The 26,162-nt window shown below is 36.8% G+C and overlaps 1 protein-coding gene across 4 annotated transcripts in view; it reads right to left on the bottom strand.

The window, feature by feature from the left end:
* The window catches only part of LOC129780537 (serine/threonine-protein phosphatase 6 regulatory ankyrin repeat subunit B), a 176,997-nt gene extending 168,637 nt beyond the window's left edge, over window positions 1-8,360 (bottom strand). For 2 of the 4 annotated variants that reach the window (XM_055788904.1, XM_055788905.1), the window contains exon 1: window positions 6,969-8,360. In XM_055788904.1, coding sequence (XP_055644879.1) covers window positions 6,969-7,388 — 420 coding nt within the window. In that variant the 5' untranslated portion in view covers window positions 7,389-8,360. The remainder of the gene's footprint in view (window positions 1-6,968) is intronic. The other 2 variants (XM_055788899.1, XM_055788898.1) reach the window with 1 other exon arrangement.
* Window positions 8,361-26,162: the final 17,802 nt, after the last annotated feature.

The raw sequence follows: 26,162 nt of genomic DNA on the forward strand, positions 1-26,162 counted from the left end.
TATTAGGTATATATTACTTAACAAACAAATAAAAATTGGTGCCAATTGAATTGTCCCCTGAAGAGCCGTAACCGGTTTGATGACTCATTTCTAGCCGAAACCTTGTAAACTAGTGGGAGTTACACAAGTATTCCTAGTGGACCGATTTCAATAAATATTTTTTTTACTCAATATCGGATATAGTTTCTGTCATCGTATTTTTTGAAAATATTGATTTTTGACGAAATGACGACATTTTTCTGTAAAAATATTGCGTTTTTGCATCAAAAATCGAGACCAAAATATTCACCAAAATTTTGTTTTTCATAATATGTATCAAAAAACCTACGTACGATGACAGGAAATTTAGTGGAGAATCTGGAAAAAAAACTTTTTCTTGCTGCGCTTTCCATTCAGCGCGCATCAAGAGCGTTCGCACAATATCAGTGTCGGTCCCAGCTCCCGAAGGTACTAATTGTATACATGAATAATAGTCAGAAATTCGAATAGAAAGTAGTTACATTTCGTAAAACATCCGAAACGTTCGAAGTACAAGGTTTTGAGCGTTAATATCTATCTACCAGATGAACGAAGTGGTATGAAAATAACATTATTCGAAAGATAAAAGATCTACGAGAGATGTTTTTTTACTTATTGGCCATAAAAACTTGGTTCAATAGCTCAAAACTGCTTCGAAAGCAAACTATTCGAATCATTATAAATAGTGATAACTTCATGAATTTTCATTGCTGTCTCGATTGGTCTGCGGTTGATGCATGAAGTGCGATTCACATACAACATCCACGTCACGTTCATGCCCCGTCACGTCACGTTACGTCAATTATTAACCCATGCAATTCTTATGAAAACATTTACATACACCGGCAACGGAAACTTCGACTTGCCGTTGATGGTGTATGTGAATGCTTCCATAAGAATTGCATGGAAGAATAATTGACGCAACGTGACGTGACGGAACGTGAACGTGACGTGGATGTTGTATGTGAATCGCACTTGATACATGATGCTACCATAACCTTGCGGCTATATCACAGATATAACTCACTCCAAGTTTTTTCGTTTTGGGTGGGGAAAACTGCAGATTTCAATAACGACATCCTGCAACATCTGGAAGGTTTAGATTTCATTAAGTACCGTTCGCAGGCAATCGACCGCTCCAACCATGTCAGGATCAAATGAAGTAGTTCAAGTTTTGTTCAGAAAGCAAAACAAAAAAGCCGTATCCATAGGGTTCGAAGACAACTGTCTTCCAGTCTTCCGAAAAACACTTACGCATGTCCACGCGATGTGAAAATTCCATGTTTTTGTTTGAATTCGAACATGATTCTCGCTAGTGTTGAGTGTCTATCCCCAACACGAACAATGATACACAAACATAGACATGTGAAAACAAACACGATGTTTATAATTCAAGAACATCCTGTACAAACATATCACCCGATGTCGCAGTATTCATTGCTTTCGTTTCGTTTCGTTTTCATACACGGAAAGAAATTATTCATCCCAAAACATTTCTTCGTAGAATTCTTTTTCACAGAAACGAACTTGAAATTTAATTCGCATTACAAAAATTACATGAGCTGAGAGGCCATGAATTCATACATATTTTGCAAGTCTGATTAAATAATCCTTGGTTTCGTGCAGAGAAACACTCTCTGAATAGAAAGAAGCTTTCTATGAGAATTTTTTTGCGTGCATGTTGGCAATTAAAGTCTGGGGAACCGACTGCACAGCGGGCGACGTCGTACAAATGCTGACCAAAAAAATAAATACCCAAAAATTAGTCTTAGATGCATCCTTCAGCGGCACACAGCAGAACCAGCAGAGAAATTTCAGCGGCTTAAACACACTATTAATTTCTCGATGTTATCACAAACTGAATGAAGGAAAAAACTAAAAGCTACACTTACACTGCACTGCATATGCTATGTGTGCATGCGATTGCATCATCCTTTCTTCTCCTCTTCTTCGCTCGTTTTATAGCTCGGGTCGCGTTCGTCGCGAACAAGCAGTATTGGCCATTTGTATTCAAAGATCCAGCCATTTTGGTTGCTCCCGTGGTCGAGTGATTAGCGTCACGCCTAACATGTCACTGCTGAATAATTGTGGTACCTTATATTCGATTAAAATTATAGAAATATTGTAATCAAAATTTGTTGTGGTTAACTAAACATCTCCGCCACGCTCTATTCAATTTTAGTACTTGTTCATATAGCTAATAATAGCGAATGTTACATGAATTCAATATATAAATTGATGCGTGCACTAAATAATGATATCAATTGTGAAAAACTCTGATATTAATCGACGTTTATTTTGTTCAGAACAGATAAAGAGGTTTATTTTATTTGCCCAATATTTTAGACGAAGCATCCATTGTCATGATAGGAAATCATTTTCTCCATGTCAACATACCAACACACCACGCGTTGAGTGGTGGTGGTGTGGTATCCGATTCGCTTCTTCTACTCTACGCACTGTCGGTGCTTGGGGTGAAAATGCAAGAGAAACTGTACACCATGTTCGAACATCATGTGAAACATTGGGATTAAACATCGTATGTCCAAACATACAACGAATACAAACATGTCACATTTTCAAACATAGGTACGAAAAAATCATGTTTGTATTCAAACACAAAACTGCGAACAGCAGCGTGGACATGTTTATCCCGGACGCAGTGTTTTTTGTGAAACACGGAAGACTGGTTTGGACTCATGAGGATAACATGATTTTGCTAAGAATCTACAGTGGGTGACATTTTTTGAACTGTTCAATCTGTTTTTTTTTCGTTTTTCGCAGTTTCAACTGATCGCTGAGGGATGTTTCCGAGCCACACAGGCGTGTTGTTAAAAGATTGTCGCGAACTCGGTAGAGTGCTCATTATAATGCTGTGAAACCAATTTATGGGCTGATCACAGCCACTAGAGTATTGTACAATTCAAATACTGGATGAAGTGCACGGTCCCTCCTACCAGAAGTTCACGATTTAATACCTCTGTGTTATCTGTGCTTCTAATGCGTTTTACTACATGGAGTAGATCTAGCAAAGCATATTTGCAAACCAAAAAGACATTTCTGAGTAATCAGGCTCAATGCACTGATAATTTTTCTCGCTGTTGAAAGGAACAAAGGAAAGGAAAGTCGAAAAGGTCATTAAGAAGGTTATATTTAAATCCGGTTCAACGATGGGAGTGGAAATGTTGGAGTGCTTTGGCCATTTTCATCGGGAATTAAAGGAACGGCCAACACCGTCTAAAGAAGACGCCGAAATTATTTAATCAATTCAAGCTCGACACATGTGATGAGTACCTGACAGCGAACTGAAAAGGTCGATTTGACGAACCAGCAACTACGAAGTTTCGGAAAGCCGCTGAAATAAATTTAAATGATGTCATTAACACTCTTATACTCGTGCGAAAAATCGTAATTTGTGTACTCTCTCAGACCTATACGCGAGTATAGAAAGGTTAATGAAATTGCATTGGGTGTTTTAGAGTCTGTCATGAAGTGGGACTTCCAAATCTAACAGTGAATTTGAAGCTGTTTCTAACCGTGTACGTTTCTGTGGCATCTTGTGGAGAGGCTTATCGGAAGTGAAATTTATTAAAAATTTATGGTCAACAATGGATCAGACATGTTTAATACATTGAGGGGGGGAGGGACTACCATACAAATGAAGCATACATTTCTGCATAATTCAAGAACTAATCAAGCAAACGAAACGTAATTTGAAAATCACAGTGAAATTCGATTATTCTTTAAACTTTGCTGCAGATGCAGGATGTTATTTGTCGATTATTGCTGTATGAATGAATGGTGATAAATTAAAAAAAAATAGGAATCTTTCATATTTCGTTCCTCAGTATATTCTACATAGTTTATGAATACACAGACATGAAACAAGTCAAATTTGTTAATTTTTCAACTAGGGGTCGTTCAAATATTACGTAACGCAATTTGTTTACTATTTTAGACTCCCTCTTCCCTTCATAACATGTAACAAATGGTCAATGTTATGAATTTTAGACTTATTTAGATTTACTCCTACGCCAATTTTCCTCCTCCTTTTTTTTTTTTGAGCACGTTACGTAATATTTGAATATTTGAATGATCCCAAAAACCTCATTAGTGGCCGTTTTGAGTGGCTCTACTCTAACATGAAAGCGTCTAAAATAGTATTATTGACGCCACGAATGTGCGATACAAAAATTTCGGGAGGAAACTCGATTGTTCGAAATTATTGAAATCAAAAATCAGTTTAAGGAAACTTTTGAGACGAAGTTAGCCGGTTCTGCTAGTGTTTTATGAAAATATAATAATTTTAGGTTTTCATAACCGAATGCATTAAGAAATTAAATTGATCTTTTTATACATATTTATTTAAGAATTAAATAGTAAATAATGTAAAATAAGTAAATAATGAGTCGTTCATTGAACAGATGAAAAAAAGTAATTGTATAATTATTTTCAACCTAAACGTTCCTTATGCTTTTCAGAATGTAATACCAAATTCACAAATACCACATAAATCACTGATAGGAAGTATATTGTTAACCCTTTGCGGTCGTTTGTCTGCTCTTAGCCACCACAGCAAGGAAGTATACTACTTTATGCAATAATATATTAGTTCACACTTTTTCTGAAAAAAAATGTCTAGTGAGCTTGTTTACGAATTAATACGGTGATTCTATGAATAATACACCCAAACTTGCGTTGGCTGAAAACATTTCATCTTTGGCGGAAATGACGCCATTTCGTGTGCTGGAGGGTCAAATGCGCAAATAATGAGCTGTTTTAAAAGCTTAAAAATGGTTTGTATGTATGCGAGCAGACATTTCTTTCATTTTTTTTTTCTCATTTCATTTGGGATTGTGCCAGGAAAAAAGTCCATACGACGTCAATGGGGGTCGAACCAAGGCCGGCTGGAATGCAAAGCTATTTCACACGACCACGCTATCCATATAGCTGCCAGTTCTGTTATATAGAGTGTGATAATATTACATCTCATCATAAAATGAAGTGAATGAAATGTTTTCTAACAGGATAAAGAAGAACATGAACGAGAATATATCTTTCTCTGTCTGGGCCGTGTGTTAGGCAAACTATACGAAAAGCTTTCATATGCTTTCATTTAAATGTGTCTCCTGTTTCGCTCGCTTATATTGGCTCTAGCATATATATTATACAAATAATATACATGTATATTGTAGAACATTCTCTGTTATTTTCCAGCTCATTTAATGTTATAAATTGGGATGCCATAACATGTGCTATAAATTAACTTTGGGTGTAGATAACGCTACTCAGTACAAACAAATGTTGTCACCCATGCTCGGGGAAAGGTTTATTTAAAACTTCATGAATTGCGGCAAAGAGCATTGTTCTGTATTTACAAACAGAAAGATAAAAGGCGGAAGACGCCAAATTAATTATTTTGGTGATACATGCGAACACCTGAACTGTATTTTGTTGACTGTTTCGAAAGATATTAGGGATTGTTAACCGGTTTTACCGTAACCGGTTTTACCGGTAATACCTGGTCATTTTCCGTTACCAAATTACCGGTAATTTTACAATCAATAACCGGTAATTTCGGTAATTTTTTTAACGCCATAAATAATATTTGCCTTTATGCCGTTTTGAAATATTACTCGAGAATCAAATAAGATCTATGACTTCCGGCCTACGACCTAAGAACTTCAGTTCAAAAAATCGCTATTCGCCTGTCATTTCTCTTAGTCTTGTATAAGCTTATGAAGTGCTGAGGCTCGAGGCTGGCCGGATATCTGTTATTCGGTATCCGGCCAAACCACTATCCATTTCATCACTAGTTAAAACTTTGTTTTATCGTCTTGTACTACATTCAATTTCTAATGACTTTTTAATACAGTCAACGTTGGTAAACTGCAGCCATTTGAACAATTAGTCGTACGTAATGCTCAAAAGTTTGGTCACCCCTGCCGTATATGGATAATCATTCTGCTCGTGATCGTGACCCAATTAATTATGAATTTGGCGTCTTTTATCAAACGCCACGGACTGCATTACGCCTTCTCAGTTCTCTAGAGCACTGAGAGCACAAGGCAGACAATCGGATATCTCCGTCCAGGATATCTTAGAAGGCCGTGATCCTGATCTTCTGCTTCATCTATACCTGTTCCTCACAAACGCCGATGTCGACGTTTAATGATATTTCCTTCGTTGTGTCCCTGTTTCATATCCCTCCTATCCGATCTATAAACTTTTACTTAGTCGCGGCAATACATACACACACTCTTTACTAGATCTAGATACAAATCTAGATACACGGGCCGAAGGTTGTGCAGTCCACTGTTCATTCAACAAGAGCCAAAGGTTGTACCGCTCATGACAACTCTACACGAGCTGATGATTGCGCCGGCTAGTGACCATTCTATCCTGGATTCCTCGAGTCGAGAAAGACGCACCACGCTAGATATGGAGTACAGACTAGGGGGCGTTGCTGATTAATGGTCAGCTGCATCCCAATAGGAAGAATCCCGTGTCGGGAACACGTACAGAGCATTGGAGACAGCATCATCCCAATTATGAGAACACTTGTAATACTAACCTCGAGCCGACCGCGAGTAATCGGTTACATATTACTAACATAGATAATTAGAAAAACTGTCAAAATACTGAACTCCCGACCCCGTCAGGCTAACGCCATATGAGCCTCGATAAAAATATATATTTTAGAAAAAAAAACACATTAAAACACATTGTTTAGTAAACTCTTATCTGAAGTTTACATAAAAATAAGTAAATATTGTTCATATTTCATAATCTCACAGGTTATACATATTCTGCGAATAATTTCATAAAGTCACACATCACTGCTTTTTCTAGTAAAAATCATTTCGACCGTTTTCTAGTAAAAATCATTTTCGATAAAATATTTTGAAAAAACAGAGTTTGACTGTAAATGTAAAACTACTTTAACTCACCGGGTCCATCACCCCCGCTAGTGGGGTAAGGTTTGCCTCCTCTCCGCCGGCGGCTACCGCCTTCTCCAAGCCTTTCAGCACAGCTTCAACGGGAGCCCACTCGCTCTTTATGGCCAGATTAAGTACTTTCTGGGCACCGTCGCGGACTGTCGCCCCGGCACTGCCTGGCTTCGTCTGCGATGGTTGCTCAGGGTCAGCCTTATCCGTTTTTTTGTCGCCGTTGGCAGCGGAAGTATCATCCTTGGGAGCTGGTCCACTGGGATCCCCTTCCGCTTTTGCGCTGGCTCCCGGTGCGTCACTATCACTGGGCTTTTTAGGCGGTCCTTTACCACCGCCTTTCTTCCCTCCGGGAGCACCAGCTCCGGGTGCGGGTGCTCCAGTGCCTCCGGCCGTGGCCGGTGGCTTCTTCGACTTATCCATATCGCTTCACGTACACCTTCAACTTAATGCAGAATACAAATCACGGGGAATCAGATTTCAGATCCTCTTAGAATTTCACCATTGAAAATATTGTAACTTTTCATTAGCATCCACCAAACATCCTGATAACACACGGTTAGTTTCATTCACGGCAATAAGCATAGAACATCATTCTGTCGGGCGCACATTTTCAAACCGCGTTATCTTTTCTAAATTTCAGATGCACTCATGGTTCCCCAAACACAATTAATTCCCGGCGTTCACTTCCGAAGGTCAGCCCGTAAGCTTCATCTATTCTGCGAACCAAATGAACTTCTATCTAGGTTGCTGTTAGATTCGATCAAAGAGTGGAAAAATCGATGGCTCCAGCGTGAATATCCTTTGAGTCTGATTTCGGGGACAAACTTTGAATCGCGAATCAGCTACCGCAATTTCCACTGTTTTTAACACAACAGCAACTGATTGTTTGAACTATTTACAACACACACGTTTCACACAGTAGATTGAAAAATTTGTTTGCTAAACTACTGATTGCCAAAGGATCGCCTTCTGCCCATTTAGGGCAGCAATTCAAAAGGAGCAATCGCCCAAACACGACCTTTCTCTCGCACAACCTCTACTTAAATGGCCATTCGGGAATTTTCATGGCAAGCTAGCACATCTAATTAACACACTTTTGCTCTACTTGAACTCCTTATTGTCGTCCACTCGGCACGGCGTTTGGTAAGATTGTTATGTTTTCTTTTCGAGCCCACCGGAGCTGCAGTCAATGGACGTCCTTATGTAATATCGGTTCCTTTCTAGTAACCTGTTCTCCGCACTCCGTTATGTACCAAGATTTGGAAACTCTCAACAGCACCGAAAGAGAGCGCCGAAAAGAAACCTCCGAGATTCAAACGAAGCTTTCCTTCACCTTCACACGCTACGGTGACTGAGAAAACCAACACTTCCCAGAGATACTAAACCCAGACTGGGAGAAATATATCGCACTAATCCGAGAACCAAAAAATAGTAAACCGTTCGACCCAAAGTCTCGAAGATGTCTGAAAAGTTGCGAGCGAAACCTTAACGGTGGCACTCGTCGGTGGCATCGTCGACAACCTGAGACAGAACTTTTTGCGTTTCTACATCCACATATTAGTCGTCTTACGTGCCGCGTCCTCCTCTAACTCGACCAACCCGCATTTTCCCATCCCACCAACAAGGCAAGGATCGTAACATGCAAACATACCAACACAACCTCAACGAGAACTGGAACTCGGGTAAGGAATTTGCACATGTTATACCGCGTGAGGGAAGGCACCTTTTTGGCATCCTCCGGCAGAGAGACCACGCGCGTACTTCGCCTAGCCGTTACCAGGGAGAACCGCCTAACTAATACACCCTTCTGGGAAAACCACAAACAGACCCCCCACTTCCTCTTGGACTTCACCTCCTCACGTCCCGAGCTTCCGCGAATGCCGAAGAAGCAAGCCGCCTAGCTGGGAGATTTGGCTGTTTTGAATTACAAACAAATCACAGCTGAGGCCCAAACAGCGTCTACAGGAGCTTTGCGTGCTCCACTGTTACAACAAACAATTAGCGGAGAGGGAGAAAGCGAAAGCATCGCCGCGTCGTCCTGAGGCGGAATGCGGTGTGAACAATTCCGGAGCAGTGTTGTGTCGCACAGTGTTTGTTTTGTTGCAGGCGGAAGATGTGCGTTGCAACAGTCTGAGCGATTTAAGCCTTACCGATGGGGAACGACAACACTTTTCTCGAATGTTGTGTCTTAAACCAACTGATGAAATTGAAAATGATATTTTTATATAAAATATTTTCTCATCCTATATTCAATATTTATTTACATTTTTGGGTACTTTCGTATTAGCGTCACCGGAGCCGAAATACAATAGATAGCATTTTTATTGTTCGCACTGGCATTCAAATATTATTTGTATTGTTGTTACCATGTTGTATGCAGTGTTTTGTCATCTTTTAGAGCAACGAAAATGTGTATTTGGGATTTGGGGTATTTAAGTATGAACGCCACCGGAGCGCAATTTTCATTATGAATTGGTTTTTCTTAATTTAATTTATTCTGAGGTCAACGTAATGAGGACGTAGTCCCCATCAAACGAGGATAAGGAACATAGGTGGCCCTAAGCCGCCGAGATGACGCAATCCGAGTCGGCCGCCGACTCGCCGTCGGAAGCGGAGGCCTTTCGCAAACAAACCTATGTTCCATCGATTGCCCGGTTAGTTTGAAACAAAGGAGACGATCCTTTAGTTAGGTCCGACCGAGCGTTAGAGAGCGTCGGACGGCATACGTTTGCTCGTTTAAGTTTTGCTTTGAAATATATCATTTATTGTATCTCGACTCCGGTGACGCTAATACGAAAGTACCCATTTTTGTTTAGTATGACCTTTGACCCTTTACAATATACTTTTACTATAAAGGGCCTGGCCGGGCAAGGGAGTAAAAGGTGCCCTCATACCAAATCACCAACTGTATGGAAAATATTGTATAGGCTATTTGATTGGGGACACTTTTTACTCCCTTACCCAGCCAGACCCTTTGAAAATATAATTCTGAAAAAATCACACATATCTAGAAAAGCCGTAGAAAAACACTTAAATATTAATTAGAGTAGTACTGAATCTCTAAATCAAAAAAAAAAATTCCATATTTTTTAGTACTTCAATTTTTGATAAAAAAAATTTTGATAATTTTTCTTGATACACCGTAGTAAGATGCACATTAGGGTGCCAATGAAAATGGTCATCTCTAATTTCAAAAAGTTACCTCATAAAAATGTTCACCACCTCGAAAAAACACCCTATGCCGAATTTCAGCTCAATCGGACTTAAGGCAGAGTGGCGCAAAGCGGTCAAAGTTTGAGTTTTTTGAAAATCAAAAATTCACCCGCGGGGGGTAGAGGAAATCGGGGTTTTCGAAAAAAAAATTTGATGCCAAATGTCTTAAAATTGTCTGAAACGTCGAGATCTAGAAAAAAAATTTGTGTCAAAAATCGACACTCTGGGACTTTTTCAGAATACGAAACGAAACGTATGGTATTATGTACCAAGAAAAATAGTTATCTCGATTTTTCATTCGGAACTAGCTGCGAAATGTTGAATTGCACGATAATAAACCCTAAGCAAAATATTCGCTCATTCGAATTTAATTTATTAGTGTCACAGACGTAAAAATTTGAGTGTTTTTTAAACCGGGTTTTCAAAAAAAATGGTAGTGCCAAATGTCTTAAAATTGCATTACTCGTCGAGATTTACTGTTATCTCAAAAAAAAATTGTCAAAAAAATGAAAAATCGAGCCAATAGGAATAAGGCACTTAAAACCATACATTTCGTCTCGTACTCCAAAAAAAAAGTCCCAGAGTGTCGATTTTTGACGAAATTTTTTTTTTCGATATGACACTAGACCTCTACGTTTCATGCAATTTTAAGAAGAAAAAAAATTTTTTTTTTCGAGAACCCCGATTTCCGATTTCCTCCCCCCTTAGGTGATTTTTCGATTTTCAAAAAACTCAAACTTTGACCGTTCTCGTTCAATATGTTTCAATCACTTGCAAATTATATGGTTCTCCGTTACATGAAATACATGTTTGATACAGAAAATATAATAAAATGAAGACATCCTAAATCGGACGAAATTTGCTTCTTCGAATTTTGGGCTTAGCAACACATTTGGTGATCCGTTTTTATTTATATTGTTATAAGACGTAGGAGTGCGTTTTATCACCGGAAAATTAATTTCCACTTTCTATCAAAGATCAATTTTGTAAGCGCAAACTTCAAATGGACTAACCACGCTTGTCACTATGGAATTGAAGACCCCAGAAGAAAAGGGGTATAAGTGATTCGATCGATTTCTCTTTATCAACTTTTTCTTTAATTAACAGCTCAACTACAAAAACATACCAATTGGAGTTTGCTATAGAATCCGACAGATGAGATTCTGACTTATTTTCCACATTATCAAATACAACTGGGAATGTATTTGCTGATAAGTTATGACCAAAAGAGAGAGTCGATGTAGAGAAATCGATGATGTCACTTACATCCCTTCCACTTTGAGCCCCTCAATTGTAAAACAAGTGGGACTTCAATTTTCCGAGTTTTACTATTTTCCTTCAGAGTTTTCCGAAAATTTCCAGTTGTCATGTTTGGTTGAAATATTTGTTATATTTGTATTTGACCCCCCTTCCGGAGAAGAAAGGAGTGTCAAACCATCATAGAAACATTTCTCATACCCAAAAACACTCACATGCCAAATTCGGCTCCATTTGATTGATTAATTCACAAGTTATGCAAAAATTTGTGTTTCATTTTTCCGGCAGTCCCCCCTTAGAGAGGGGGAAGGATTATCTAACCACCAAAGAATTATTTATTGCACCCTCAACCTTCCCATGCAAAATTCGTTTCATTTGCTTGATCCATTTTCGAGTAATGTAGAAATTTGTGTTTCAAATGTATGGCAGCCCCTCTTAGAGAGGGAGGAGAGGTCTCGAACTATCATAAGAACCTTCCCCGATCACAAAAACCCCTACATATCAATTTTCATGTCGATCGGTTCAGTAGTTTCCGAGTCCATTAGAATGATACAGACAGACAGAAATCCATTTATATATATATATATATATATATATATATATATATATATATATATATATATATATATATATATATATATATATATATATATATATATATATATCCATTTATATATATATATATATATATATATATATATATATATATATATATATATATATATATATATATATATATATATAGTTTGTAAATTTAGAAGATACTCTAACCTCTTAGTAAAATCCTTGTGTAACACTTCCAAGTGAGTGACATATGGTAATATAAGCTTTTGTTTTTGTGATAATTTTGACAAATGCGGTAACTATGAATATTATTTTCTGTCTCAATTTTGATTATAAATTATGGGCCTCACAAAGGCCGATATTATTAATTTTGTTTTCTTCAGATTGAGATCGTTACCCTGCATATCAGTCATACAAAAAAAATCTTTTTACAATCGTTCAGATTTTTATTTTAATTCGGATATTTTTCTTGTTAAAACTCCAACGCAAATCCAAAAATAGCTGAAAATCTTGCTAAACAAGATTCTCTTTATGACGAACTTAGGGGTAGTGGGAGCAAATTGGTCATTGGGGGCAAAGTGGTCACCTGTTAGTTTGGTAGTATTACTATTGACTATGGATACCGTATTGATAGTCACCTTATATTTGAGGATTTTCATGACTTTTGAGTCACCCTGTACTTCAGTAGAGCTGTCGCATGTCGAAATATAAATAAAAACAGAAATTTCGCTCTCGATAGCCATTCGGCCGTAGTTCTGTGCGCATGGTATCTAAGGAATTTCTCAAGAAATTTAGTTATTTAGATATGTTGGACAAATCATCAGTGTAATCTCAGCGATTAATTTGCATAGAAATTACTTACATGTTTGGGGGCAAAGTGGTCATAGGTGAATAACGACTTACAATGTTTTGTTTACTAAAGCTGATATACCTCATCACATTCTGCTCTTGGAGAGGTTGCTTTTGTGGCTTTGACCCTGAAAAAAATTGCCACTCTAACTAAACCAAGCCCCATTATGCGGAACTTTATGTGTTTTTTACTACGTTTTTGTATGCATGTGAAAATTTAAATTGAGACTCTAGGTGAATATGCCAAACTGAATTGAACAAATTTGGGCGGAAAAAACGCATAAATCTATCCTATTTAGCTTGATGTGTGCAAGTGATCACTTTGCCCCCACTAGGTGACCACTTTTCCTCCAAGCAAAAAAAAAACTTCGATTTTCACCTTTTTTATAATGATGAAAAATGTACTACTTTGAATTTTTATAGTGAAGGCCGTTTGCTATCTTGAACAACAATGAGTTGAACTATGATATTCTACGAAAAACGGGATTTGAAGCGGTATGTGGACTCTGGAAATGGGCATATTCCTTATGGTGACCACTATGCTCCCACTTCCCCTAAGTGTACAGAGATAACCGAGTCGTTTTCCTCACATAGCTGAGCAAATAACCGAGAGTTCAAAGAACTTCTTCGAATTTTGTCACTGTTTTTTACTTGCCGAATGTTTCATCTTGTACGAACTCTTGACCTGTTGAGTTACTTTCTACTAAAATATTAGTTATTATAAATATGGTTCAACTTATACAATATCTTAAAAGTTTCAAATAAAAACTTGTATTAATTAATAGGAGTCGATTTGTAGCCCTCGTCAATGTCCGTTCATCAGTCATCCCTGATCTAGACTGTCATTGTAAACAATTTTATAGCTAAATAAGTATCGCCGAGTAACCACCTCATTCATCGGATATGGGTCCAAGCGATTATTTTCTCGGAGCTCAAATTGTTACTCAGAAAAATTGTTAATCTCGACGAAAAGTGAATTTCGGAATTTTTTTTATAAAACATGTTCAGAATTTTATAAATCGTTGGTCATCATTGATTGATGAATGATTCCGAAAGAAGCCTATTTTGGAAACGAATAATAGATTTGAATTGAATCAGATGTGGATCTGATTTGGATAAGAGATTCGATAATCATAAAATCATAACACTATTTGTATTATTCCATTATCTCATCCTAACTAATATTATTTATTTATTGAGGGCTTCCCTACCCAAGTAACAGAAACTTCGACGCCCAACGTATCGTGCACTGAAAACTATTCCAAAGTATCACCAGTGCGTTTCGCGAGAAATCGTTTGCCAATGAGGGCTTGAAAAATGTTGCAAAACATCCTCACCCATACACTCGAACTCCGGCATGCCCACAAGGCACTAGGGAACGTTTCTAATCCATCAAGCGACGAACTTGGAGAGGAAAAAACAACATGAGTGTATACTAAATATATGCCCCCACGCTTCATACGGGGTTTCGGTTCGGTAGGATATTTTCCACTAATTTGCATAATCGATTCCGTGTCTCGGGCCGGCTTCTGCTGTGTGCTAGGAATGTGTGTTATGATTTTGCTTCTTCTACCTTCGCTGTAACCCGACGAAGGAAGCAGGTTTCGCGCTCGGAGAAAATTTGAATTCTATGAACTTTTCAATGAACTCTCCGTGCGTTGTTCGACATTGTGAGAGGCTACGGTTACCTGTGCATTCGCCTTTCCACTCGATGGAAAGCTATTCATCGCCGCGGGGAATGACTTTCGCGGACAGAAAACCTGTGGTTTTATTGACTGCGGAGTGATGGCAAACTTTATCATGTATAAGATATACACACAAACGCAAGCAAAAGTACAGGAATGTTTTCGTTCCAAACGATGATAGTCTTCCGGCATTTATTGAGCCACGGTTGCTACAATAGAATTTTGTTTAATCGAAATATTTATAGACTCGATTATGTTTTCACGATGGATATGCGTTGCGTATTCACCCCCACCCGAGTTGTAATAATGGTGCGTAAAGAGTGGGGGATGAGCAGAGACAGGCCGCTAGTCTAGCTATCGTTAGCAGGGAGCACGAGACAAAAAAAATTCGTCAGAGTCGGAACGAACGTGTTTGATTGGTATGCGTTATGCGTGGAAATTGGGTTCGCGTTAAACATTTTACGCTTTCAAGCAACACGCAATGATGCGTAGTTTATCATTCGCTCAATATTGGCACAGGTAAATTGGAAACTGACACCATACATTTTTTCGACTGGTGGATTTTAATAATATTGCATTTGTCTTAAAAATGTTCCTAGAGGCGAACCAATTAAAATTAAAAATGTTCTTTGTCTACAAATGATTCATCCTGGATTAAATCCATCCCGTAGTAATCCATATGCATGATGTCAGTTTTCCGTCTCAGTCAACTCCCGAATCGCGCCAATAGTCGGAAACCCTTGACAATGATTGTTTGATCGTTTCCGGAATGCATCCTTTGCTCGAGGAAAATGTTTATCGTATCCAATAATAACAACAGCAGTAATAGCAGCGACTGGCTCCCCGCTATCTGTTGCCTTGCGTACGCTTCCCCTAGGTGGGGGAGGGATCGGCGAAGGATGTCTTGTGACTTACTTTCGCTATCGGCAATACGTCTATAAAGTTTGGCCTTTACGATTGTTTTGCTGTGGGGGAAGCGAAAATAGGAGTGCTTTCTTTTTTTCATTAGATTCTTTTACCGGGTTTGCTTACAAACGACTTATTAACTGTGTTAGCTTTGCATGGAAACATTGGGATTTGAGAATTCTGCTATTTGCATCTACGGAATACACCTTTCAATACTTTTTTTAAAATAATTTTGCTGGAATCGCTGAATTCTGGAATGTGAACACATTTTCTTACTCTGGAAGAATTACGTTCAGAGTCTATGGGCCCAGCTTTTGAGATGCGTAAAAATTAAGCCACAATAGCCATATTGTTCTTGTAGTTCACAACAAAATTGAAGTCCATCAACTCTTTGTAGTCTTATTTAATTTCGATACAGATGTTGTATTGATCGGTATTCGCTAATAATCTAATAACAGACATATGACCGGACGGTAAGAAAAGGTTTGGTGGCTGAAAGCAGACATACGACCAAAAAGGTAAAAGGTTGCCTGTACATTGTTTCATGACAGAGTTACAGCGTTCCAAAAATCACCTAAAATATACGATATCACATACTTTTTTTTCTTAATATCTGTATTATATAGTGACTTTCAACTCATTTGTCTGGTTTTCGTCACTTTTACTTCCATTTTTGGAAGAATGTCGGGAGTGAGAATTGAACTCGTGACCTTTAGCGTGAGAGGCATGGATGTTACCACTACGCCAGATCGCCTCCTCAGAAATTGATGTTAATTTTGTAGAAATATTTTTCCATCTGATTCTATAGTTATGAATAAGATTGGGCGATCTTTAGAAAAAGATCGATCTTGATGGATCGATTTTCTGAACGGTATTGGGATCGATTCACTTATTAAATCATTACCAGAATAGATCTTTGCGGAATCGATTTTTGTTTAATCGAATGGCTTTTTTCCAATTTATTTACTTATTATATTTGAGCGTTGTTTTTCATTAAACAATAAATGAACATTTTACAATACCATTCAAACATGAAACATTTTTTATTTTGATTTTCAGCATGAAGGCAACAAACAAAACATTAAAGCCCAGAAAATTGTATTTTCCAGGGCATTCATCTTGTACCATCATTGATCTATTTTAGTGATGAAACGGATAGTACTTTGGTCGGATTCCGGATAACGGATATCCAGGCCAGCTTCGAGGTCGGATAAGCTAATACAAAATCAAGAGAAACGACAGACGTACATGAAGCAAATGACGCGTTGAATTTAAGAAATAAATAAAAACATTTTTAAATAATAATACTGAACGAATGCTGAATTTTTCATTTAGATCAAATATTGTTGGGGAAAAAGTAATCCATTATTTTTGGATGAAATTCAAAGTTATTTTTAATATGCTTCGGATTGTCCGATTTTAGTCAAATATGCACGTTGTTCTGATGGAACACAACACCTTTTCTGTTGGCCAATTCTGGACGTTTCGGGTCAATCGCTAGCTACAAACGGACGATTTGTTGACAGTAGATATCTTAATTTAGTGTATTTCACTAAAGGAAAAATGGAAAAAAAAATGAAAAATAAAATGAAAAAGAAATTTAATTTAAAAAAAAATTTAAATTGCACGTATTTTACTGTTGCAGCATTGGCACCATAAACACCATTCACAATATCAGCGGCCTGGCTTGCATTTTCGCATTTATAGAAGAAAAAGTGTAAAATGTACCGAATTTTCTCTATGTTGACCTCTATTGCTAACACCCTATAACTCACAACTGAATGGAACAAACAAAAAAAGCAAGAGATTTTTTTTAGTGTGAAATGTCACCTTCACATCGAGCCTAAACTTGAAATAGTACGATCGATACTACGCGAGATATTGATCACTAAAGCCAGCTACCATGAAAATAATGGATAACTTTATCCCCAACCTAATTATATTGTATAAAGTTTTCTACAAGAAATCTGGTACAGTTTATCTCTGATAATGGTTTTATATCATAATATTCAGATTTTCGTAAGAGTTTTGAAATCATTCTAATACTGGTCGAATACGAGTAAAATATTTTATTAAAACATTGTGATGGTGTAAATATAACTTGTAATCACTTGTTTTGTAATGACTAAACTTATATTATAATAATTTTGACAATATTGAAATGGATCCAATGTTTATGAAGTTTATTATGAGGTTTTTGGTGACATTGAAAACAATATTCACTGGAAAAAAAGTTATAGAAAATTATTTACGATCAAAATGATCGGAAAGATCGAAATGAAAAGATCGATTTTCGCGACTTTCTGGAATACAAAGAATCGATCCAAAAGATCGGAAATCGAAGAGGAAAAGATCGATCTTCCAAACATTGATCCAAGATCGCCCAATCCTGGTTATAAAACACTGGCGTTTTTGGTTTTGTAATGTTTCGCGTCTGAACGACAATAAAGTTCAAGTGGCTAAATTTTCAAAAGAAAATAGTTAATATATCCAGTATACATCATTCCAACCGAGCTCTTACATATATCTAGAAACTCAAAAAAATAAAGTGGCTCTAACGTTAACTTTTCTTTGCATGATTTGGGGAAATAAATCGAGGTCCAGACACGAGCATATTAAAATGAACTTGTCCTTTTATATTGACGATACACACTGACTATATCATCGAAAACGACATCCGAACCATACAATCAATCATATTTATTATTATTTGCCTGAGTATACATTATCAAAACATCATAATGTACTACACCAGGGACTGTGAATTTGACCATTTATAAGGCCGTGGCAGCAATATTGCCACCCACAAAAATTTTTTTTTCGCTGCACGCGGAATATTATTTCAATGTTTTGGTTATCCAAGTCTTCTAAAAGTATGTGGTAATACTTAAAGTTTTAGAGGGTATGTATTTATCATATATTAACCCTTTGCGATCGGAATTAATTTCCCTTGAAACAAATCCTCTTGTCTTTCCACGCTAATAATATTTTGTTTATACCAATTACCGTTACGTTATAGAAACTTCGTATGTTTTCGTCAAATAGTTCACAAGACACTAAAAACCATTTACAAATAATATGAACTATTGCATCGTTGAATAAATTATTTAGTATGTTTCCTTGCTGTGATGGCTGAGAGCAGACAAACGACCGCAAAGGGTTAATTTATTTTATAAACTAATTTGAGTCATTTTTATGTAAAAAAAACACGATTTTAGAGCGCCAGTAAAAAATATATATTTAAATTCACTGAAAATGCAACAAGTTGAAAAATTTTTCATTGTAAGCGTTCTATTTAGGATCTGCTGTGTAAGATCATGCACTTTTTTCAATAAAATAAATGGTGTATTTCATTAAAAAATCAAAGTCTATATACAAACAATTTTTTTCCGTTGCACTAGAAACATTGTTTTAATTTTTGCACAACCAAAAGCGCATTGAACTGATCTTTCAAGGCAGTGGCAAACAGTATATTTGGGGTTAACGGGCAGTGGCAACTAAATTACCACCATCTCAATAGTGTTTTTTTATCAAAGGTAAATATGTGTTCTTACCAAGTTTCCACGGCCTTATGAAGGGTTAAATAAATTCTTTCATTTGCATTTGAATTTTTCAAATGATGAAGTAATTTGTGCGTGAAGTAATCTACCAGAAAAATGAATTAATCAATTCAAGGCTGCAAAAAATAACTCATCATGAAAATTTTGGTGGTTCTGAAAAAAAAATCTGTTGAGTTGATTTTGCGAGATCATAACTTTGTTGCTGTCGATGTTATTGCTGAATGATGACTTTTGCGCTGGCGTTTGTGTTGCTGGATTACATTTTCGTTTAATTCAGATGAGTTTATCTTATATTTTTACACAAATTTCGTCTCCTTCTTGGTTTGTTTCACTGAAGCTTTGTACTTGAACGTTTTCTCGCCGGGGATGTTTTGGTGATGAGGATGACGAAGTTGTTTTGAATTATGGTGGTTTTAAACTTTTTCTGTTCATTCGTCCCTAGTCTTGAAAACGGCCGATTGGGAGAACTTATTCGCAAACTTACGGCTTAGGAAAAAATCCGTTTTGCTGCCGCCATCGTCTGGTTGCAAGTTTATTTATATTGTTTATTTTGTAGAGGCTTTAAACGTGAAAGTTCATTCTCCTCTAGGTATTTTGGAGGGATTGAATGGATTGTTTATCCTTTAAGGGCTTTACATTTGTAAGTTCATCCGCCTCTAACAGATTTTTTGGCATTTACACATGCTGTGCTATCAAAACGTTGGCGGCTCTGTTAATGAGATTAGATTTTACTGTTGCTGCTTAACTGTGACTCTTCTTCAATAAAAATTCATTTTATTCAATGTTACTCGTATCAAGGTGATTTTGTAGTATCCAGTACATATACATGATGTATTTATATCATCAGACAGAGCGGCTTTTCAGTACGGAACGGCAGCATAGACGGAGCGGAGATATTTGTTTTTAGATCGAGGGGATTATATGCATTGAAGATATTGAACTTCGTATTACGAGTTTGGGAAACGACAATGACTATAATGAATTTTTAGAAGGAATGAACACACTTCACAATGAAAACTATGAATGAAAAATTAGTTTTCTATATCGAATATGTATTTTATGTTGAAAGTTGAAAATTGAACTTTTTTTTTTAGTGATGGGCAAAGTGGTCACTTAGGGGGTCTTCGTAGCCACTTGGTTACGCGTTCGCCTACTAAGCGATCGGTCGTGAGTTCAAACTCAGGACCCTCAATTGACCATCTTTGTGTTGTTATAGAATAACTACGTCCACGCAAACATCATCAGCGATGGAGATCGATCCACGGTCGAAATTAGATCGTTTCATCCATACAACTGCTCTGCTCTGCAAGAAACATCGGGCTGCTGTTCTATAAATAACCCAACAATGATCAATATCAACTGTCTCTGCTGAACAATGGAAGAACAGAAAGAATACCTTTACGCCGAAATGGCTACTACTGTGTAATTTACCATAATATAATGGAACAGAAAACTTAACGCCTGAATGGCTACTACTAACTACTGTGTAATTTACAGTTTATAGAAACATAAACATATGTACATGTACACGATTAAAACCCGGCTCTGTTACAGCTAAAATGCTAATGAGCCTAATAAATAAATAAATGGGATAAAAAAAAGTGGTCACTCGCACATATCTACTAGAAGGGATAGATTTATGCGTGTTTTCTTGTCCAAATTTGTTTAAATCATTCCTGAAATAGTAGGTACATGTATGAAATAAGCTAGGCCTATTCACCTTACTTCGTAATTTAATTTGTCTCATACGTACAGAACGTAGTAGAAAAACACATAACGTTTTTCATAATGAGGCTTAGTTTTGGTTGGGGTGGCATATCTTTCCTGGGTCAAAACCACAAAAGGAACCCCTTTAGAAGTAACAGGTATATATACAGAGGGGGGTAGAGTGTCTAACCATCATAGAAACATTTATTGCATCCTAAAACCTCTACATGCAAAATTTGGTTCCATTTGCTTGATTAATTCTCGAGTAATTCAGAAATTTGTGTTTCATTTGTATGACAGCCCCCCCTAAGAGAGGGGGGAGGAGTATCTTGCCACCATAGAATCATTTATTGCACCCAAAAACCTCTACATGCCAAATTTGCAAATTTCCATTTGCTTGATTAATTCTCGAGTGATGGAGAAATTTGAGTTTCATTTTAATGGCAGCCCCCCTTTAGAGAAGGTGGTGGAGAGTCTAACTACCATATAAACATTTATTGCACTCTTAGACATCCATATGCCAAATTTGGTTTCATTTTCTTGATTAATTTTCGAGTAGTGCAGAAATTTGTGTTTCATTTGTATGGCAGACCCCACCCTAAGAGAGGGGGGAGGAGTACCTAACCACCGTTAAAAATTATTTATTGCATCCTAAAACCTCAATATGCCAAATTTGGTTTCATTTGCTTGATTAATTCTCGAGTAATGCAGAAATTTGTGTTTCAGTTGTATGGCAGGCCCCCTTAGAGAGGGGGGTGGAAAGTCTAACCATCATAGAAACATTTATTGCATCCTAAAACCTCAATGTGCCTTGTTTGGTTTCATTTTCTTGAATAATTCCTGTGTAATGTAGAAATTTGTGTTTAATTTGTATGGCAGCCCCCCCTCCTTAGAGAGGGGGGAGGGATCTCAAACTAACCTGACCCGTCCCACAAAAATTATTGCCCTTTTAACCTCGAGTAAACCGCGAGTATTCAGTTGAATCCTACTAAACATAGCAATTAGTTGAAACTTTGTATAAACAAACTTTGAATTATCGGCTCCGCAAAGCTTATGCGATTGAGCCTTACAAATAAATGAATTGGAAAAAAAAGTGTAAGTGCAAAATTGTATATGACGTCAAATATGAAAAGATTTATTTCAATCTTCATAAGTAGAACCCAATGTGCATTCCCGCTCGAGAACGGATCGTTCGATTTAAGCTGTTTATTTTGCTGTGTTTATCTCAACCCAAGGAAAGATCACGTGACGAGAAAAATTGGAACGGTGAACATATATTTGAAAAAGTGATTTTCCATATGTTCTACATGCCGTATTAGGTGTTACTAGTCCAATTGATTTTCGCATCGAGGCATATAGCATCATGTTGGTTTTGAGACCAAAATGGCAAAGAGTTGGAAAAACACACTTCGAAAATAAAATTTATCAAAAGAAAATTCTCTTTTCCATTTCGAATGTGTGTTCTATATAATAAAGTAACATGTTTTGTGGTGAAAAAAAATGTAATTGTGTTCGATAATGATAATTATTGTAATTCACACTGGCGAGTTTTTTTCTTTATTTCATCCATACAAAAGCTGTCTGAGAGCGGTCGAACATCCATTTTTTTCTCGTATCGCAGAGGAATATGCATGTAAAACGGAAGGTTCATGAATTGTGTAAAGTGGTTAAATTGGCGTAGAATTTTTCTATTGCAGATCACGCGGATTGGTAGTTTCTTTTTCCTTGTGGAATGAAACTGAATATTCTTAAGTTTGCTCCGTTACCAAATTATTGATTCCCCTAGTAATATTACAAAGTGTTAGGTAGCCTAGGATAGGACTTTTAACGTATTATAAAATAACAGAATCAAAACCAATTTTATTGTTTTAAACTATGCACGTCTAAAACTTATTCTTGACAGGGAATACTGCTGCATACCCCAATTCCAATACTTCCATTCGAAAGCTGAGATAGTTTTCCACTTAACATTTCCATCACGTTATCCTGAATGCAAATTTCAGGAACATATCAAAATTAAATTTTTCAAAGTTAGTGGTTTTCATTACTTCCCTTTAAAAGCATAATAAACTTCATTGTTTTGATCAACCAAAATGAAACTTTTATATTGTTCTACAATTCGTTCTATGACACTGAACTCTTATACTATTGCTGCAATTTTATTAAAAACACGTTGTTTTGTGAGCGTCGAAAAAAAGATTCGGAATCTGATAACTTATTATTTGAATACCGAAAGGGACCAATGAAACGCAACTGCTTTTTGGAATTCAATTGATACATTATATTGTATAAGTTGAAGGTTCACTTTTAATAACAAACTTAAAAAAATGCTTCAAAAGTTGCTTCAACATGTGTCATGAATGTACATTAGCTTTGGAAATTTGGACACACTGGAGTAGATTTCGTAGTTTTTGGGATGCCTAGAACGAAATCGCAGCGATATTTTGATATAAAAACAATGAATCAGCAGTTCAACACCTAGAAAACCTTTTTTTTTGCTTATCAAACTGCAGTTGATCGTTATGACTAACATAACTTTAATTCTATTGAATGTGTTATACCTTATGTGTTATTTTTTTAGTGTTTCAAACAGTTTCGTTTAAAATTGATTGTTTGTATTCCTATTCTTGCATGGTTTTTAAAACTCAAAAATTGAAAACACATTTTTGAGTTGATTAGATAAATCAATACTTTTTTTATTTTTTCTACAATGTTTTTGATTTTGCCTCATAAAAAAATATCTGTCTCTATTAAAATTTATCCTATTACAGTGAAAATTTGAAAGCTTATACAGGTTGGGCTCGATTATATACAGTTTAGAAAAAAACATTTTTTTATATTTCAAATATGAAATGTAACCTTTCAACGTTAAGGTGCAATTAAAGTGGTTATAAGGAGAAGGTCGGGAAAGAAGGACACCCCTGTATAATTGATAAATTACATTTTTATTTTAAATTTCAATGATGTATAAACTTGCAATACAGTGTATCAATACCTTTGACACTTACTGTGTACACCTAGCTGGCTTTCTGTTAAAATTGTAAAAAAAGCAAAAAAAATATCTACAAAGAGCAGCTCGATGTAAATTTTCGTCTGCAGAAAATAAGGTTCTCATTGTTATCGATGTATTTTGTGAGGTATTTTTCGTTGCGTGAATGTTTTACCATCATTTGTCTTCCAGTTTATCAGCGGTGAAGTTTTCTCATTTTTGCTTCAGAAATATTGCCGACAATAAAATACTAATCAAGTCGAGTAAGACGGACACTCCTCCGACAAAAGACAAACATTTAGTTTTCAAAACTTATCTCTTCCTTCTTCTATTAACTAACTACGTTTGCAAGTGCAACCACATATCATAGACGAATCAGCAGAGCGTTTTTAAAAAAGTAATCCGAATTTGGCATTCCGAATGTCGGAAGCTATTTTAGACATGAAAAAATGAGAAAAATTACAAGTCCTTCTAGGTGATTTTAGCCTAAGCTTTTTATTAGATCATTTTAAGGCATATTTGAAGACCTCCAAAACTTATCGAGTACATAAATTTAAATTTTCAGTTAGTGTCTTTCCCACCCCAGGTGTCCATCTTACCCGCCAAGTGTCCGTCTTTCCCAACTCAATCTTATTTTTTCAAAAATGCCGGACGCACTCATTTTCCAAAATTTCTGCCTCAAAGACAAGTTTTATTATAAAAAGAGACCTAGACTATCAATTTGTGGTGAGATAGCTATACATTTTTTGTGTTTTTTGTGTGTTTTCTTTAAGGGGATGAATCAAAAATCAAATTCCTTTATATTCAAAAAACAAACAAAAAACGCAAGAAAAACGAATAAAACAAACTTTTTTTTGACTCGATTATATACATTATTCGATTATATACAGTGAAAAGAAATCGGAAACTGTATATAATCGAGTCCGTCCTGTATATCATATTTAAAACAAAATACTGGAGAGGATCGAGGCAGCGAACAAGTCATTTGATGTCACAGTGCTGCAATAAATCACCGTCGATGTCACAAAAACCCGACCATAGCCGCTCAATTCCTCTCACAGCACGTGTCTACGAGGCGTATTTCACATAATGACGCTTTGAGCATTGATCACATAATCAACAGAAGAAAATTTCTCAGTAAATCGTTCTATGTGAAGGCATCATAAAATTCCTCAATTATTATACTTATCTATTATATATCTTATACTTAATAATAAGATCGCCCATCAATACTGAATCGAGAATTTATTTTCACAAAACAGGCCTTTTTATTGAGAAAAACAAACAACGCAACTGTACTAGTGTACGATTTTCATTACCTCACCTAAGCAAACTCTCTTCAGCTCAGTAAATATCACGGCAATATCTTCCTCCAGTCGTTTCATACTGTGGCTCATACACGTCACATATGCCACACGTATCGTCTCCAAATCGGTCCTCAGCTGCCGAATGGCTTGCTCCAATTTTTGGGTGGCCGATTTTGGTACGTCCTTCGTAATGTTCAGCTTTTTGTTCAAATTGTCGATGATATTCTGAGGGGAGTAGAACACGTTGTTTCCACGGAACACGTCAACAAGGGGCCACCCGGCGACTTCCCCTTGAACTTCATCAATCTTTCTGTAGCATCGAAGTGCTTTTCCCTCGTATGAATCGCCCACATGGCTGATGCAGTGTGCGAATGCCACACCAGTCAGACCGATGTTCACATCAAGGCTCTCGTTCAGAAAACCCAAACAAGTACGATCGACGGTTCTGTTTTGGTGGGATAGCTGAAGGTGAACGTCTCGCTCCTGCTGGACCACATTTCGCACGAACATCTCCTGAACCCGTGTGATTTCAGCATGAAATTCAGCTATCGCTTGGGACGTAGTGCGACGTGCCTTCGCCGTTTCCAAATCACTTCGTTTTGACGCGGCGAAGTAAATAGGTGATATTTCATTGAATTTGTCAATTAACTTCATGGTGGTTTGCCTTTGGGCGAGTGCCACACTCAGTACTGAAACTACGGCGATTGCTACTTTCATCATGTCTCGAGTGCCCACAGCATCGAAGAAGGTGTACAGATAAAGAAATTCAACTGGACTAGTTTTCCCTTAGATTAACATTTTAAATAGGTTTAGTTGCCGCCCGTTTCAACACGCTGTTTTAATACGATGTGCCTGTACATAAATCAACTTTTTTGTGATGTTTACGGTATGGCACTAATTACTTTATTATTACGCGACTCGCCTCAGTTCATAACAGGTTTGGTGAAAATAAGTTACTTCCAGTAGAATGCAATATAGTTGTTTTTTCCAAAACAAAATTAACGACCGTGCATAAATTGTTAAACAATGCAAACTGTAAAGCTGCATTTATATCTAACACTTTTAAGATGCTTTTAAAAAGCTGTAAAGCTTACAAGCTTAGAATACAGCAACGCTCGTGCTACGAGCCTAACGGAGACTAAATCCTTCCAAAAATT

This window comes from Toxorhynchites rutilus, chromosome 3, assembly GCF_029784135.1.
Source record: "Toxorhynchites rutilus septentrionalis strain SRP chromosome 3, ASM2978413v1, whole genome shotgun sequence".
Classification (NCBI taxonomy): Eukaryota; Metazoa; Arthropoda; class Insecta; order Diptera; family Culicidae; genus Toxorhynchites; species Toxorhynchites rutilus.